The 18,842-nt window shown below is 36.3% G+C and overlaps 1 protein-coding gene across 2 annotated transcripts; it reads right to left on the bottom strand.

Annotated features, from left to right (window-relative positions):
- Window positions 1-209: 209 nt before the first annotated feature.
- Window positions 210-7,978, bottom strand: LOC145784367 (paired box protein Pax-9-like). 2 transcript variants are annotated; one of them, XM_082596173.1, is made up of 5 exons: window positions 7,859-7,978; window positions 4,245-4,910; window positions 2,201-2,442; window positions 1,346-1,655; window positions 210-892 (listed from the first exon to the last, which is right to left on the bottom strand). In XM_082596173.1, the coding sequence occupies exons 1-5, from the start codon at window positions 7,959-7,961 to the stop codon at window positions 816-818; spliced, it is 1,398 nt and encodes a 465-aa protein (XP_082452299.1). In that variant the 5' UTR covers window positions 7,962-7,978; the 3' UTR covers window positions 210-815. The 2 variants fall into 2 exon arrangements, with proteins under 2 accessions (XP_082452299.1, XP_082452298.1); XM_082596172.1 differs by lacking the exon at window positions 7,859-7,978 and adding an exon at window positions 5,771-5,880.
- Between the last annotated feature and the right edge of the window lie 10,864 nt (window positions 7,979-18,842).

Raw genomic sequence — 18,842 nt, forward strand, 5'->3', positions numbered from 1 at the left:
CGTTTGCACAAAATTAGTTTTTTTTATTGTTAATACTTAAGCTCGCTAAGTGAAGACTTAAGATTAAATTGATCGAAAGATAAAGATTAACTTCATACGTTCATCTATACCAAGCACCTGTCCTTTCTGCATTCATTAAGCTTGCACACCTTTTCATAGTTTTCAATCTATCAAAAAACTTATTAGTTAAAACAGTCTCCTTAGTCCAATGCAGATATTTCATGGTTTATTCAAAGACACTTTAGCAGTAGTAGACAAAAATATTCAGCCCTAAATTCACCAAATCCAACATCATGTATATTTTTACCATGTTAGATGGATATACAAAAGGTAAAGTAAAATATAGATGGCACAACAATGGCTTTACGGCGAGGTAAAAAAATACAACTTTACGGATATAGGTATCTTCTCATAGGCTATATATGGTCGATTAGCAGCGTTGTTGGACCGTCAGTACCATAAGTTGCGGCATATCCCAGTTTACTGAATCGCAAAAAGCACAGATCTGTAGCAATCTGTTCAGATCATGACTTTCCACCCAAAGCGTTGTTAAAAGTTTCATAGAAATGCATCAAGAGAGCATTCAGTCCGTCTTACAGGTTCTCCACTAGCAGACTATAGGTACAATGCAGGAGCATTGTTGTGGGTAACGCAATTCAAAGTTTTTTCCGAGCTCAAATACGCAATGATTGTTTTTGAAGTAAAATAGACTGTAACTGATGACATCTCTTATGTAGTTGTAAGCATCTATGTCCACTTCATTCTTTCATTCCTCTTGTACTGCCTCTGTTCGTAAGAAACAGGGCATATTGATGTTATGACGAAGAGCTCACTGACGAGTTATTTCTTGACTCTAATGGCAATTTATTCTCGCTGGAAATTTTTGTATTTCCTGAAAAACATGGCAAAAATAAGTGGATTGAAAATTTTCCAACAATTGTCTCCTTTCAAGTTTTCTCGTATATTTTATGAATTAAACTTGCACAGGCTACGTTTCTCATTTTATGATAACAAAAGTAACTTACTTCTTACGTGGTCTACACAGCATCGTGGTAGGCCCACAGGCTAATAGCACAATACTTCATTCAGTTGTAATTAGCTTGCTATGCACAGCAGGCTACACTATACAGTGACAGTGATAGTGCATAGGCCTAGCCTATAGAGATATTGTGCAAAGGTTGAAATTGTAATATTCCAAATATGGGCTTGAGAACGGAGAAAACTTCGCTTTGAACTTAAACCTTCTCGAAAAGCTTTTTTAAAATACGTAGGTTACACTTTAGAGCTATTTATTTTCAACTTTGTAATGGGATGTGAGGAACCATTATTTTACAAAATAGCTTACCTCCAGGTAAAACGGCTGGCTGCTTTGGATGTTCGTAACTTTGAGCTTCCAGAGTGGCGCCATTTTGTGTCATGTGTTGATGTGGATGAGCGTGCATCATCATAGTGTGGTTATCAGTTCCATTCATTGCTGCTGGGTACGGAACGCCTGCTGGTGGCTGATTCCACGAGGTGTGGCCGTAAGGGGGCATATAGGCTTGGGACGAATAGCTGACGGCAGGGTGCTGCCCCGTCGTGTTTGGAGTTGGGATAAATGAGTGATTTGTCGGAGATGCTGAACAGCGAAGTGACAGTGGTTGCAAAAGTCGATTCTGTGATAAAACAAACACTTGTCTTTATTTCTTGTAAGTTGATAATCAAAGTTAGCTTGTCCGTTTTCATTTCATCATCACAACTAAAAAAAACTCCCAAAATTTGTCTTAATTTTTTGTGTACATATTTATATAGGCTAATGACTTTCTGCACTAAAATTTATGTCGAAGCATCAGCCTTTTGGCCTCTCTTGTCGACGTTATTCCAAAATAGCCTAACAAGAAAGGAAGGCGGCTATTGTCGATTAGCAGAAGGTATAAACTGTTTAGACTTCTACAATATTTTAGATTTAGGCTATCGCATGTTGATCAATACAGAACAAAACCTTAGCATGTTTAGATAAGTTAATTTTTACAACTTAATTGTTTGAAGACAGCTGAGTTGACTCTTTTCCAACAGTCGTACAAACCATTTGACATTTGGAGTAATACAAAACCAAGCAAATTAATAAATGCTCAACGGCACAAATGTAGCATATCAGCTCATAAAATATGAGCTTCTTTTTTAAGAAATGTGATTTAAAATTAAGATATAAGGTGCTCACCTCCTCAGAAGTGGATCTCAAAGAGGTCACATTTCTTGAGTTGGGTGAACTCTTGCTCAAGCCCTCTAAGTTCACAGGTGTCGCTTGAGTAGGCGGGGTAACACCATATGGAGTTATATTATTCCATTCTTCTATTTTTGGCACCATCGAGGGCACCGCGGCGGGAACGAGTTGATGATGAAAACCGTTTGAACTTGTCGCAGCATTACCATCTTGTGGCAAGGAATTCGAATAACTTGACACTGAAAATAAATGACCAACAACTGCAATAAAGCATTGATTGAACTTCTGCATCTAGAAAGCTTAAAAAACTTTTAGCTTATGAGTATCACCTATACAACTTATTGTAAATCTGCAACAAGTTCATAACGGCTTTATGTAGAACAAACTTTTTACAAATTTATGCTGTACGAGTACAGTAACTTGTTATGAATCTGTCACTACATTCACGTTCTTAATTTCTCTTTAGGTGAATTGAAGGCGTCCACCGTCCATTGAACAACAAATTAACAAAATAATAAACCAATAGATGGAGTTTCGCTTTTAGCAGCATGATCGTTGCTTACTTCACAAACGTACAAGTGTACATACAAACGACCTGTTTAGTTTGATACTGGCCTCTTGAGCCTGGTCCTGATGCAGATCGTTTGTATCTATATTTGTGAAGTAACAAATAAAGACTTATTATATATTCAAAAGAAAGAGGATGGGATTCTTTAAAGCGTTTAACTATCTTTAATAGTTTCCATACGAAACGCTGATGTGATACTGTTAGGGGGTATTCCTTATCGTTCGGGTTCGAGTATACTTGCATTCATTTGCAACTCGTGCGTATTCTGCGTGTAAATCAAAACACCTTTTCACTAGTGACTTTCTTTTCACGCTTTAGTTGTTACACGCTTGATCATCTTAAAAAACCATGGCGGTTCCGGTTATCCGAACCTTTGTTCCGCAAGTGCATAGCGTGTACTGTATATTTGCGCTTGATTGTCTGCTTACTATTCTTATTTATCAAAATGGCGTGACCGGTCTAGTTAAACCGCATTTTTTTAAACAGCCGCATTTACTACCAATTTTTCAAACCTTTTTAATTTAATCTGAATTAGTAAACACACTTTTTCTAGCTTACTTTATTTAAAGTGGCCTTCACCACTTTTTAGATAAAAATTAAACCCTGTTTTTGTCAATACATCAGCCGTCAACTATCCTCTAAGTCTAGTAAATAATAAACGCTGTTTGAAAATCGAAGTGTTTGCATAACAGACCTCTTCATTGCAGAACAAGATATTGTAACAGGATACGATTTAACACCTGTGCACATTTCATTCGAAATAAAACCAGGGCTATACAATCTTAATTGGTCTATCGAGACAGAGATTTGGTTCGATATTTTGCAAGAGTAAAAGGTTTCAAAAGAACGTTTTACACAATGTTAATGAATTTGACGCTCTGTCATAAAATTTTGCAAAATTTTATGAGAGAAGGAAGCAAATAGCAATGCTCTTTTTTTGCCCTAAATTTGACAACTGATAAAGAAAGTAGTATCTCTTTTGTACATTACCAAAGCATGCGTTTGAAAATATTCACAGAGGCCTACCCGCAAACAATTTCTCTCAACTAACGTAAGACGAGTTGCATTTTATATTCAATCAAACAAACGTCTTTGTGGCTTCCTGGAACTATTTTAGTCGCTTTTGTTTTCTCAGCACATGCCTCCTACCTTGAAAAGTATATGCAAGTGCCATTTGACCATGACAAAACTTTTTATCACAAGCCAGTCTTAGGTACGCTATCAGTCAAACCTCCTAAAAGTTGTTTTGTAGTCAAAAGCATCAAAAAAGAGAACCAAAAAGTAGTTCTAAAAAGCTGGAGTATTGCATTGAAGCCTGATATCAAATTACAACACAAATAAAAGCCGTCTTTACAGCCTTGAATAGTAAAGCAGTCAAAAAAATAGCTTCTGCTGTTGAATATTTTAATTTCGGTTATCAAAAAATTTCTAAAACCATTTAAAATAATCTCAACGTTTTTATGCAAGTCCTACCTTGTGAGTGAGGTTGATCGAATCTAGGGAAGCCGAGAATCTCTGTGACAGAATGAGAATAATAGTGAGGCGCTAGAGGCTGGTTCCGTATTGGAGAGTCTCTATTCGTCACACTTGCTTTTGAGGCTGGTGGTATCATGTAGGGATTGTATATTGGAGTGTTGTAGCCGTTTGGTCTAATGGCGCTTGGTTGAGTCGAGGTTGGGTTATCGCTTTGTCCAGCTGAACTTGGGACATAGTTTGGGTTGAGTGGGTTGTGCGGATGAAGTACGTTTCCAATTTTGTTTCTTAATATACGACTGATTGAACTAACGGATGGAACGTTGTATTTGTCACACACCGTATCGCTAAGCAGCCGGTCCCTAATCTCCCAAGCAAAAATTCCTGGGTCTCGAACTTTGTATTCTTTGATGGCTTGTACTACTCCCGGAGTTGTGACTCTCGGCTTGCTGCCTCCGATGGCTCCTGGAAGAATGGAGCCAGTTTCGTTGTAGCGAGCTAGAATTTTGCTGACGCAACCGTGAGAAACGCGGAGCTGTCTGCTGATGTCACAGGGTCGAATCCCAAGCTGGGCAAGTTCAATTATCCGGACACGGATCGCGTTTGGAAGAGGTCGCCCGTTTACAAACACTCCTCCGAGCTGATTGACTTCTCCAAATGTTTGATCTGCAATAAAAAAAAAAGATTTACAGTTATATGCCTTTACATGCACAATTATATCATGTTACATCAATAATGCAATAAGGTCCGCATCCAAAGAGCTTATTAACCATGTCGTTGTTCATAGCACAATATATTCCAAAAATCTTTAGTATAAAAATATTACGCAAATAAGCAACACATTAGAATTATTGAAGAATATATAGGCCTACTATGCAAAAATGTAAAAGTGTAGGCCTGTGGTTAAAAAAAAACTTAGTACCGTAGGCCTAATTGCAACAGTTTGTGTTTAGATATTCTGCCTACGCGTTGGTAAATTTAAAAAAATCCCTCCACTTAAGATCAATTGTAAATAACGAAAATTTCTTTTGATACAATCACAACGGTTCACAATGTTGCCGCAAGACTTTATTGGCACCTTTCAATAATCGCCCACACCACAAGGAAGTATTGTTTATTCTGTAAGGTTGTGGATATGTCCTAGTTAAAAAAAAATCGATTTACTTGAAGAATAATTAATTGGCGAGAGATAAATAATAATTTGTGATGAAAGTTTTAGCCAGCAGCTTTGTTAACAGTTTGTTTTGTTGATGTGTCTTTCTGCGTTTTTTCTAAAACTTCGTATGCTCAAAATGGCGGAACATCGAATGCTGTAAAATATTTCACGGGCGTCGTGTCAGCCTGTATTAAAACATTCGACTCAATCATAGATCCAAAGAAAAAACACTATTGCCAGGAAAAGCTGTTCTTGCTTTAAACTTTTAAAGTGCTATGCATAGATGACAGCTGAACTCTGTATAAAAATTGCATCGGTTTGGAGTAAGTAAATATGTATTGGAAGAACAGAAGACCCCAAGCTTTCTTACCTAATAGTTCCTTTTGCTTTGCATGAAGTCGACTAAGTGACAAGCGCTCTGCTGATGTTAAACTTGCAGGGTCTAACCCAACACTTGTGCGAAGACAGGACAGCATTTCAGTTTGCTACGGTGACTTATGTTTGCTTTTTAGAGTCTAATATACACTAAAAAACAAATTTCGTTCTACTAATGCTGACTTGTGTTTGATAATTTCATAATGCTCCTTTTTGTTTTTGGTAAACATAAACTAAAATATTTTGAGTTTACTAGTCCATTTATTTAGGTTCACTTTTGCTCAATGCAGGATTTCATGACTCAGTTACTATTGTACAATTATCATTAAAGTAAAACTTTTCTTTTCCAAAATATATAAAATAAAGCACATTCTAAGCTTTGTAACAATGTAGCACTAGCAAAAGCAGCTTAAAAATATTTTGCTTTAATACCACTAAAATTATTTAGGCAAAAAATAAAGTTTGAAAAGATTTTATCTTGTTTTATTATCGTAAAAAAAACTTGATGACTTCGAGCTCCGAATTCGGACAAATTAACTCTGCGCCTTCTTTCAGCAAGATGCTCGCTTTTGAGCGGTTCACCCACCATTGATACTTTTGTTCTGCTTTTGTGATTGGCACCAATCTAAAGCAATTCACACAAAAGCCTAAAACCACCTAGCCCTGATGAATTACAGTCAGCCATGGATCAATGCAAACAAAGTTATTTTTTATTTCAAAAAGAGATAAAATGATAAAAAATACTGTGCCGCCTTGCCTTGAAAGTTCTTCATTTCTAAATCTGCATGACTATACTCTCACTAAAAGAAGAGAAATGACTGATTTTTCGTTTCTATGTGTTTTTTGTTGATAATATAATAGGTCAATTATTTTGGCTGTTTGAAAATATTTTTCTTTTTTCACAAATTAAACTTTCCAAAATAAATTGTGTTCTTTCAAACAAATTAGATGCAAATGCTGTTTTGCATTTGCTTGTTTTACTACAGTGCTGTCTCCATTTTTCCATCTTTAAATAATCTTACTAAGTACTGCGCAAGCACAAATAACCATTGCTGCTGGTCTACTCTGAGCAGGCAACAAGTTAAGTGGATGTTACAAAACTTCAAGAACGATTTAATGACAAAGATATCCAGCAACTAAACAGAGTTTTTCGATTTGTTGTTTTAGTAAAAGCTGCCAATAAGAACTTTTCAATCACGTTTTTATTTCTTTAATGTAGTTATTGTGTTGATAATAAGTTGGCCCTTGGATGACATAATGAGAATATGGGTTGGTACTATGGATAACAATTGTTTTAACTGACGCCATTACCTATTACATCCAAACCGCGCATACCTCAACACAATTTTAGTTTTCTGCAGTATTGATAGCACAACGTTTGGCCAGGTTTAAATAACGTGAAAAAAATGAATCAGAGTTGAGTTTACTTCTCTGGATCATGCAATAAAAACACGGTGACAATATGTCTTCTATGAATTTTAATGTTGTTTTCTTAGTAATATTTGTATTACTTTAATCTTTGAGTAGCCAACGAAGTCGCTCAACGTTTATTTAAGACCCAAATAAGCTAATACCAAAATGCTGAACCAATTGAAAGGCGCGTGGTGAAAGGAGACCAATGTGTGTTTTACAATGATAGAATCACTTCGCTTGTGTAAACTCTTGATATAATAAAACACCGAAAGAACTTTAAACTTTCATAATCACCGAAAGTTTATAAGTTATGAAAACCAAGACAATAGTCATGATGGGAGTTTGACACAGGTTGTTTTTAATTTGAAGTAGCCTAGCTTAAAACATAACATTGAATAGAATTATCATTCAATTAATTAATATGTATCTTGTTTTTGTTTTTTTATTTAATGAACTGTATAAACGATTGATATTTTCCACGATTTAATTTAATCCGAGTTTTAAATGTTTTTAAATATAAACGTAAAAAAAAATTAAAATTCTCAGTTGCAAAGTGATAAATAAAATTGAAGCAGACAGAATTAGTTCAATTAGAATTAGGTTACGTCCGATCACACAATACAACACTTCTAATGTACAAATATTGAATTAGCAAAAGTTGATCACTTACTATTTGAAGCTGGACCTGGCATCATCCCTGTCATGGTCGGGTTTTGTAAAGGAGAGCTAAACGTAACTGGTTGGGTCTGGGTTGGGGTTTGCATGTTCAACATCCTAACTTGTCGCTTAATTATTTTTGATTCAAGAACATAAAAGTGGCGCACCTTTCAACAAAACAATAATGTCTCATTAATCTATTCACATTTACCAAAATTAAGAAAATAAATCAATAGTTTTTTTCTACAGTCTAAACCTACAGTTTTTTTTCTACACTTTTGATCAAATTTAATTAATAAAAATTAAACTTAATTTAAATTAACGTTGTTACTCAGATTTTTATGAGAGTAGTCACAAATGTAAGTTTTGTAGTTCTTCTGCAATCATAAGAAAATGCAAGTTTTTCTTAAATTTAGTTTTGCAGCATTTTCGTTTGATTGTCTAATTTTGCTTTCTGTTTGTTTTAAATACCGTACTACTATTACATCAGTTAATGATAAAAAAACGTCAAAGCTTTTACACAAAACTTAAATTTTTTTAAGACATTGCAAAAATGACAACAGTAAATGACAACAGTAATAGAAAAAAAAACATAATTGGTAAACTGACAAAACAGTTTTTGACCATAACGTCGATTTACATTCAAAACTTCAAGTTTGAATAGCAAGAATACCAAAAACTCCCATGCATAGTTTTGTCAAAGAACTTTATGTATTCAACAAGCAGACTAATTTATCTTCGATTGAGATTAATCACTTAACCACGCACTCAACAACTGGCACAGCTAATTTCTTGCCATCCCGGTATAAGTATGTCACGGAGATGGGTAATATGCCTTCTTTCCAGAACCTTACCCAGACTTTCTTTTGCCCTTATTTTTTTAGTTTTTGCGGTAATAGAGACAGAAAAATTGTTCAATATTTGCGCTTTGCTGCCAATACTCAACACGTACGCGATGTTTGCTGAACATCATCACAAGCTTGAGTCTTGTTGAAAAGTTAAAATGGAAGTTTGCATAAGAGTTTTTGAAGCGAGGGTTATCAAAGTACTGTTTTATATTTTGTTATATCATGTTGATAAAAGAAAGAAAAACTAACCGATAATAGTTTTCCACAACATTTCCAAACACACACTGCTGAATACCTTTTAAGGTTTTGCCATCTTTTCCCGTTCATTAACGTGCTGGTAGGTTTATATCGATTTTTGTAGTTTGTAGCCTATCTATTTCGTCCCGGACGCGTTAATGACGAAAAATAAAATGATTGATTGATTGACTTATGTAGTTAGTAGTACGGTATCTTTTTCGTCCGTACGCGTTAATGACAAAAAATAAAATTATTCATTGAATACACACCACAATTTTCGATACAAACGAATTTATTTTCGCACAAGTCAGTTCAATCATGAATAGCTGAAAATTGATTTCGATGAGCTACCAGCTAGATCATCTTCAGTTAAGCTTATTCAAATAGAATCACAATTCTCGATGAGTTTTTTTCTTCTCAGACTTTGGGTATCTGTCATAGTCTGCATTTTTCTTTTCTAAACTTGCTCCTTTTATAGATGAAGTTTACCCCTAGAAGGTAAATTTATTCCGGTTAAAAGCCCTTGGTGTGATGTATGAATGTTTATACATTTTATTAACACAAGTCCACAAAAAGATAGTTTTCTATCGTAAATCACAAAGCACCTGCTTGTGAGCAATAAAACAATTTTGAACATCGTGTTTTTCTCATTTAGAACACAGAACACCGGGAAATGTTCAAAAGTTTCGTAAAGTCACGGCAATGACTTATGACTCATTTGGGGCCAGAAAGTCAGCAAAGTCATGGGTCATTTGATGGAAAACCGTGAAGAATAAAATAATGGGGTTGGCAAAGTGATTGCATACAATATGGAGGTAGACAAAATCTTCAATTGTATTGCTTCATTTTTTGTAATAAGTTTAATTTGGAGAAAGGTTTGAATACAAGATTTGAACAACCGTTTGAACATCCGGCTGAGGGTGAAACAGATTGCCCAGATTACTTTGATAATACTTTAATGATTTTATTAACTGAAGATAATTTCTACAGACTACACATAAATTATGTCTCCGCCAGCTTCCTCACCTTAATGGTCAAAGGATGAAGACAGAGAAGGTTTTGTCGTGGGGGTAGTTGAAAAAATATTCAATTGATCTGTACTGGATATTTCTACAAATGGTTGTAACACACTAAGAAATTTTCTAACAAGTTTTCGGAAATGTGACATATTATGGTTCTTCTGTGTTGCTTGACTAAAACTGACCACATCGTGACTTTACAGATTGCGGCAATGTATCTTGGAAATTCGGTGTAAAAGTCTTGTAAATCACAAAGTCACTTATGCTTAATATTCGATCAGATTGGTGAAAAACTAAACCATTCAGTAAATTACTATCAAAACTTCCAGTTTTTTTATTTTTTTTTTATTTTTTATCTAACGTTGATTTAAGGTCGGAAAAGAACAGATGTTGATTTCACGATCGCCGCTCTCCGTTTTCTTCGGAACTCAATCATGAAGTCCCTGTCTAAGCAAACATTTCGTTCCCACTTGATTGTACAGTGTAGAATTACATTTTGACTTGCTGCGATTACGATTTTCCAGTCGCAAACGTGTCTGAAAGACTGGTTTGTTTCACATTGATTCGACGTAGTGTCGCAACGAATCATGATGAGTTGACAAAAGCAGAAGCCATCAATTGGAAACCGTACAGGAAAATCAAACATGAGAAAATGCCAAAGTTTTGCAGCGAGGTTCACACGTTACAGTTTCAGTGGATCCTGAGTCGTACTTGTCATCACCAGATTTGTCAAGCACCTGTTCAATGGAAGACAGTTTAATAAATCACGAAACAAAGAGGAAAAATTTTGTTTAAATTCATCGACCGGCTCCATTGCTGCCGAGAAAGATTTCCTTAATAGAAATACTGGTTAGTTCGATTTTTGACTCTTTATTCGCGGACTGACAAGCCCCTAATAGGTTATTCCTGGCAGTTTCGCACACTTGTAGAGAGTTTGAACCACTGATGAAGGGCGCCAACAAACTATAGCAAACAAACAGGCCCAAAGAACTGAAACCAGTGACGCAGTTAACCAAAATGAAATGGCGCTTCGTCTGTAGGTGAACAAGCTGACAGAAGCAGAGACCCTTTGTGCACTTCGCATAGAAAACGTTTCTGCTTGGTCCCTTCCAAGTACACTATCTCCTAATACAAATCTGGACTTGGGCTACTAACCAGAAAGAGGATTTAAATTAATTTATATTAACTTTCCAAAGTCATTAAGAAAATGACACCACGCGAGGTCCGACCTTCTTTTTTTCGTACTTGCGGTGGTAAAATGATTACACTTAATGTAGAACTGTACTTTCCAATTTATTGACTGACACATGAATGGTCCATAAAGTTGGATTTTTTCATGCTTTGTGACGTACTGTTTTTTGCCATTTTTTATTTTTATTTTTATAAACTTGCCTCATCGCAAGTTTCGCGATTTTATTTTTGAATCGTAACTTGCCATAACAACACAAAAAGGCATTGATCATCATTAAATGGACAATACTTTTTTCGACAAATTCTATTCTGCTTCTTAATTGAAAGTAAATTTTCAAATATTTTGACAACATAAAATCGCTAAAATAAGTTCATGCAGATTGGCGACGCCTATTTGACAAACAATAGTCTTTCTTAGGGGCAATCACGCCATTTATCTCACTCAAGCCAGCCGGATAGAATGACAGCCGGCTCAGTAGGCATTTGCGCAACTTAGCAATACAACTTTTGTTTGGCCGATTTCATGTCATCAATAACTAAATTAGCATAAACTTTTCACGGTTTACTTTGCAGAATCAAAATAAAATCGTGAAATAACTTTTATCATTAAATGTTTTACACAAAAATTGAGGATTAAACTGCTAAGAGAGCAAAACAGATCAGATTACTGTAATCATGCTTTACTCAAGTGGTGATTTCGACACGCATTGGCGCCAAATAGACCTATAAAACGTTTGTTGAGGGATTGTGTCTGTGCTAGTCGGACAACGCAGAAAACACATCGCGACCCTTGCTGAAAGAATCCTTGCATCAAAACATGTGTTTGATTATCGTGCTTTTTAATACCGTTGTTTCAAAAAATGGAAAGTGTTTGTTTCGTCACGGGTTTACGTCCGGAAAACTAAAACTTGTGTTTTTTCATCGTATGCGCGTCTTCTTTTTCGTTTGAGCTTTTAAAGCTTAGGGTCGGTATTTTTTTACAATCACATATTGACAATGTTTTCAGGACTAGGATACACTGAAAAGCTCAGAAAGCAGCCATATTCTGGCTTCATCTTTGGTTTCACCAGGTTGCCAGATTATTTTACGAGTCTAGTAACGTCAAAAAGACAAAAAAATGTTTAACTTTTGTATACTTGGCCATCAACTAGCAATATTTATTTCTTGGCACAAAAATGTAATGTGTTATTAGAATGCGTGCTGCACAAGTTGGAATTCTGAGACATTGTGATCGAACACCTGTAGATATAGTTTAGTGCTACCTGAGGAAGTAATCGCTTTTCGCTCAATCGGTTGAATGTTTATTGGTAAACACCTGGCTGTGCGGACAAAGAAACAACAAATTTAAGCAATCGTTGTTCAGATCTTGTCGCGTGCAGCTAAGACAACTTCAAGAATAGTTCTCCATGTAGCGACACACGGATGCATTAATTCATACTTTAAAACTTTTAGACAGCACTTGACCTACAAGACTTTGCATTCTTAAAGCAGTAGCCTCATTTTGCAAGGCTTTGGTCGGTCATTGGGCTTGCGTCACTGGTTCGAAGCCTTTGCAAGATGCGACACAGCTGGGATTAAATTTTAAAAGATGCTTTCTCGGTCTAAAGACGAATCTTCTCACAATCAATCAACAGACGGCACAAATAAACTTATAGCGGAACAAATTGTCTGTTCTTTTAATTTTTGTTTTGCTTGATTGGAATTGATGAGAAATAATTTAGTCACATTGTATATTTTTTACTCACAAGTGTATCAGGATGATTTGTTTTCTTTTCTTTATGATTGGCAATGAGGCGATTGGGTTCACCTCTTGTCCGTCATTTCCAAACCAATCTAAAATACACTCTCCGTGACGTCAAAGCAATGTTCTATCAACAAAAAAGCGATAGTTTTTAACCAGTGTTCCCATTTTTGTTTTAAATTTTAAAAGGTGACTTCATCTTCCCCAGTAAGAACTCTAGTGACTCAGCTATATCGTGTTACGGATTAATATGATTCAGAGCTGTCCTGTAACTCCGCTAAAAGTTGTCTGTCGCACCTAAACACATAAACCGTTTGTTGCTGCGGTTTTTGATTTTTAGGAATGTCATTTACTTTGTTGCCAAAACCAACTACCCAAACTAATTATACTCACCAAGTCTATGTAGTTAGTTGGCAAAATAATGTAATTTCTAATGACAAAACTTGTTTTAAAAGTTTACAAAATACTGATTAAGAGTTACTCTATACCAATTGTGTCTAGCTAAACACAAATATAACTGATTGAGTTTTCATGGTAAGCTTTATAAGTGTGATAAGTAAGATTCCAATGGTCAATACAGCTCAGTAAAGCTTAGACTTTTTGTCTGAATTTGTTTGCTTTACTGTTATCATCACACTCGTACTCTAGCAACCTTGTCAATAAATAATAAAATGCAAAAGTTATTTCAAACAATGCGAGTAATATTTCTCGCAATGGTTTACCATAAAAATATATTTGTATCACAAGAAGACTTTAATACATTTTAGACCGTTACCACCGATATGATTGGACCCGCATAGAAGTCAAGCAATTTTAAGGTTGATAAGAAATAACTTTCTCGCAATCAACCTTCAAAGACATTTATGAATGAAAACAAACTTTGTAGTAGAGATCAATAAATCTTGTGCTAAGTGCGTGCTCTATGAAAATAATGTTAATTCTTAACCTCATGATAATACACAAAGACACGAGTGTGCTTTAAGATGTCTCTTTAAAATTATCCACGCTTCGTTGAATCGAATAAGAAGGTTGATCCACATTAGAAACGTATCTTAAGTTTTGATATTTTATCAAACATTTAATTCAGTTCAGGTGTCTTCACTTCAATGGGCGTTTGCATTGTGAGTCGTAGCAGCAGAACAGACATTGAACAAATTTACAGTTTACAGGTTAACTAAAACAAAGTTTAGGTAAATAGCAATGAAATTTGTAGGGTTGAAGGGATTTCTGTACTGTTCTGTTATAGAGTCGATCTAAATTCTTTTGTCTTTTCAAAAGGCTTTATCGAACCATAACATATAAAGTTACAGGCGAACAATGAAGCCTGTCTAAAGGAGGTACCGACATTTTGGGAGTGATTTATTTTATTGTACAAGTAGTCAAGTCAAAAGAAATTAATTGTGATAAAGCTTGTGCGTCCTCTCAAATAACTGGTGGAAATTCCGCCCCTATCGTGTTTACAAACTGTTTCAAAGGCGAACAGGAAAGCTTTTCAAACGATCGTTGTCAGTTGCCTTCACAATAAATTAACAAAATCCCCATTGGGCTTGGCCTACTGAGCCCTTTTTTCTGTTAAGAAACCGTGTTTTTTTGTTTTTTTTTCATTTGCAGTCTTCCCAATAGTTTAGTTAAGTGCTTGATTTTAGGGACTAGGAGATTTTTTATGTCCGCGCTGTTAGCTCAGTAGTAACGCGCCTGGCTCAAGATTATGCGGCGCTGGTTCAACTCTCGGGGTGTGCGCTTGAGCAATGCATTTTCAGGACTGCTCTCCATTCAGCAGCACCTAGTGAATGGAATAATTCCCTGGCAACAACACTTCAACAATCGGAAAACTTCACTCTGCCAATCTCGGTAACCGGCCCTGTGTCAAGAGCCTCTACAAGTATGCGAAATTACCAGGAATAACCTATCAAGGCTTTGTCAGTCCGAGGATAAAGATTCAAAACCAACCAACCAGGGACGAAGAAACTTCAAAATCGAGCGAGGCTGATTCGATTCTACTGGTGTGCTTGAGCAACGCATTCGAGAGCTGCTCTCCATTCAGTGGCATCTAGTAGATGAAATAATCCACAACACTTCTACAATCGGAAACTTCACTTTGCAAACTCGGGCTCTGGGCCTGCGTCAGTGGTTCAAAGCATGTACACTACAAGTATGCAAAACCGCTAGGATTAAATTCTCGAAGAAGCTTTTTCAGTCCAAGCATAAAAATTTCCATAATCTTTCACTACTTAACAAACAAACATTGAATTTGCAACAAATTAAAAAAAAACAAACTCTCGTTGAACATGAAATGGTTATACAAAGGCTGACAACTTTTTTGTCGTCCCAACGTGTTTAATAGAAGGATACCAAACTTCATTCATGTAAAGTTCTCCATCACATAGGCCTACGCGAAAGTGATTAGGCCTAGGCTACTCGTCTGTAACTTTATATGTTATGGTTCGATACAGTAGCGTAGCCAGGAATTTTGAAAGGGGGGGATTTTGACCACCCAGCGGCGGGGGGTCTGGGGGGCCTCCCCCAGAAAATTTTGAAAAATTACTTTGAATTTGGTGCATTCTGAGAGCATTTTCAACAAAAATGTGGGTACGAATATTCCTGTAAAATGGTGCTGTCCGGTAGCATAGCAAAAGGATAAGATCAAGTTTTCTTCGGCATTTTTCGGAAATAAAGCTTAGTCTCTGTGTTTTCTTGTTGCTAATTCCTGACTGAGATGTTTGGTATTGGCAAAACTCGCTCTTTTAATGCAATTTTGTTTAAAATTAGGCAAGTTTTTTTTAGACTGAAAGCATTATTCTCAATATCGTGACGTCATACGCGTGCCAAAGGGGGGGTTGTAACCCCCAAAACCCCCCCTTGGCTACGCCACTGGTTCGATAAAGTCTTTTAAAATAACAAAAGAATATAAATTAAATTTGTAATTGTGCAATACAGAATTCAATTCAACCTTAACAGTTTTGTAACCAGGACCGCACTGTGAACGCCATCTTGGGCTCCCTCCAAAATCTACTAGTGGGCCCCTGTGTTTAGTGACCGCTCTTAAAAATAGGACTAGAAAGCGTTTAGGGACGCAAACTCTTTCAATGTGGGGAAATATTTACATTTATCATTTCAGCAAAGAGTAAACAACTCTTAAGGATTTTCTAGAAACAAATAGTTAATAGGCCATGCCGACAATGCAGTAGCGGATCTGAAGAAAGTTAGGGAAAGACCAAAGTTTTAAAAAAACAAAATTTATAATATGAGTGAACAGTGCAAAACTTGATGTCCAAAGTAGTAAAACTGAAAATGACTATGGGGGATTGCCCCCTGAAAAAATTTTAACAAATATAATCTTGTTTTGGTCACTTTTAATCATTTTTATGAGAAATAATGTTTTTTTTTGTTTTTATCAAGATGCACACTTTGTATTTAACAAATTCATCAAAATAAAATTGGATTGGGGTAGACCGGTAGAAGTTATGTAAAATTTTAGTCAGCCTGCCATTTAAAAAAAAATCATGCGCGACCACAGGAGGATTTCAATATTGTGTTTCTTAAAAGTTCATAAGCTTATGGCCTTCTTGAAAGTGGTGCAAGCCTTTCAGCAGGCTAGAACTTCGAAAATTTATCTATCTTGTCCCCACCTTCGCCGATAAAATTTTCCTTTCATAAGATTTCGATTAACATTGAAATTTATCAATTTAATTGTTAAATTACTAGGCTATTTGAGTGTGCAGTGTTTACTTTGGAATTTTGCATCATTTTGTTGTTGTTTTTAGGACACAAAAAACTTTTTACTCCCTTAATTTCCAACTAGCCTATGCATGCCCATTGCCCAATATCGCCGAGGTGAATGAAATGTGGTTGAGCGAGCGAAGCGAGAAAATTTTACAAAAATGGAAAAAAGTTACCGATACCGTACATACTAAATGTTACCTACATGTGAAATTACTAGCCAAGAAACGCTGCACGAACTAAATATGAGTGGGCCCCCAGGGAGAGGTAGGACCCAAGTGGGAAGTTTGGAAAACAGTAAATATGGTTTTGCAGAATTTAAGATATTGCATATCGAGCTTCTGTAGTACTTTTTTTTAGTTTTTAAGCAGTCAAAAAACATTAAACAGACTAAAATGAGTGGACTCCATATCAGCCGTTTCTCCAGCCGGGGGTGAAGGTGGCGGTTACACGTCACTGTTTGGAAGTAACCTAGTTACTTTAGCATTATTAGGCTATTTCAGAGGTAATTGTGATTTTGTTGGTCAACTATCTGTTGTGCCAATTCTCAATGTAAACTTCTTCTGGAGCAAAAACAGTTGAACACTATTCAAAACTCATGGCCCATAGCAGCTTGCAAACTTAAACTTATCTTTGGTTGATTTTTGCACTTTGATAGCCTCTTTGGCAAGGGAGGGATCAGCAAGTAGTCTTCGGGGGGGATATCAACAAAACACAATGATGTGTGGCGTTAATTCGACCTATATTAATCCGACTTTGCAAAGTTACTTGTTGGTGTTTTAGGGGGGCAATCTATCCAATTGCCTCCTCCCTCTAGATCCGTCACTGCTCTTTGGAATTTATTCTGGCAGTGTGGCACACTTGAAGAAGCTTTGAACCTTTTCCTGACCTTGAGAAAAGTTCCGTAAACCAGGCTCATAGGAAGCCCAGCAGATAGGCAACATAAATGGCAACAAAACTTGTTTTTTCGTTGTGGTAAAAAGCAAGGGAAAGTTGGATTGGCTGTGTCAATAACTTTCACAACTAAATAGCTTTAGCCTTTTGCAATTGACTTTAAACAGGTTTATCGTCGGCTACTAGGCCGAATGATGAAAACTCTTTCACACCGCTGTGTCACCGCAAGTTAGGCTACTTAACGGCCTGCCGAAGCAATAGGAGCAGCTGACTCGATCACTAGGCTACAAGCTTTTTTCTGTAATCGCAAAATAACTTATGGTTGTTTCCAGGCGCGGATTTATGGGGGGGGCCCAGGGGGCCCGGGCCCCCCCCGAAATGTTGTGAGGAATTATTGTTGAAATTCTATGTATCCGCATCAAATCGTTTGATGTACGTCTAAACAGCTGATATTAGTCTCACGGCGGACTTAACTTATCTGGGGGGGGGAGGTAATTTTTTGTTTGTTACGGTATAATTATGGTTAAAATCATCCATCGATCAGACTCCTTTATTCCGTTATACAACTGTAAATGCATTTTAATAGCAACATTTGTTGGAGCTGACTCAGCTGAAACCAATGCTGAACCAAATGACGTCAGTTGAAACAATCTGAAACCTTGAATGGCTGTTTTATAGTTTTTAGCCTTTATTATAATTTCAATCAATTGCCGTCTATGCTTGCAAACATACAAACATCCAATTGGTCATGGACACTGCATACAGGATTTTAAACCAGATTTCAAGTTTACTTTGCATGCTTAGCAATTATTTTTATTCAAACAAAATGTATTTTTTCAAACATTCACAATTGATGAAATGGCTGTTTCTTTTAATGTCTATTTTATTTTATGGCATATCGTATATGTCGTAGTATAGTGGCGTAGCCAAGGGGAGGGGGGTTACAACCCCCCTTTGGCACGCGTGTGACATCACGATATTGAGAATGGTGCTTTCAGTCTCTATGTCTCTAAAACAAAGTTTTCCTAATTTTAAACGAAACTGCATTAAAAGAGCGAGTTTTGCCAATACTAAACATTCAAATATTTCAGCCAAGAATTAGCAACAAGAAAACATAGAGACTTAGGTTTATTACCGAAAAATCCGAAGAAGACATGATCCGAAGAAAACATGATCTTATCCTTTTGCTATGCCACCAGACAGCACCATTTTACAGGAATATTTATACCCACATTTTTGTTGAAAATGCTCTCAGAATGCACCAAACTCAAAGTAATTTTTCAAAAATTTCTGGGGGCTGCCCCCCAGACCCTCCTCCGCTAGGTGTCGTCTTTGGCGAAGACGCCG

The sequence above is a fragment of the Aplidium turbinatum genome, chromosome 15 (assembly GCF_918807975.1).
Source record: "Aplidium turbinatum chromosome 15, kaAplTurb1.1, whole genome shotgun sequence".
In the NCBI taxonomy this organism is placed as follows: Eukaryota; Metazoa; Chordata; class Ascidiacea; order Aplousobranchia; family Polyclinidae; genus Aplidium; species Aplidium turbinatum.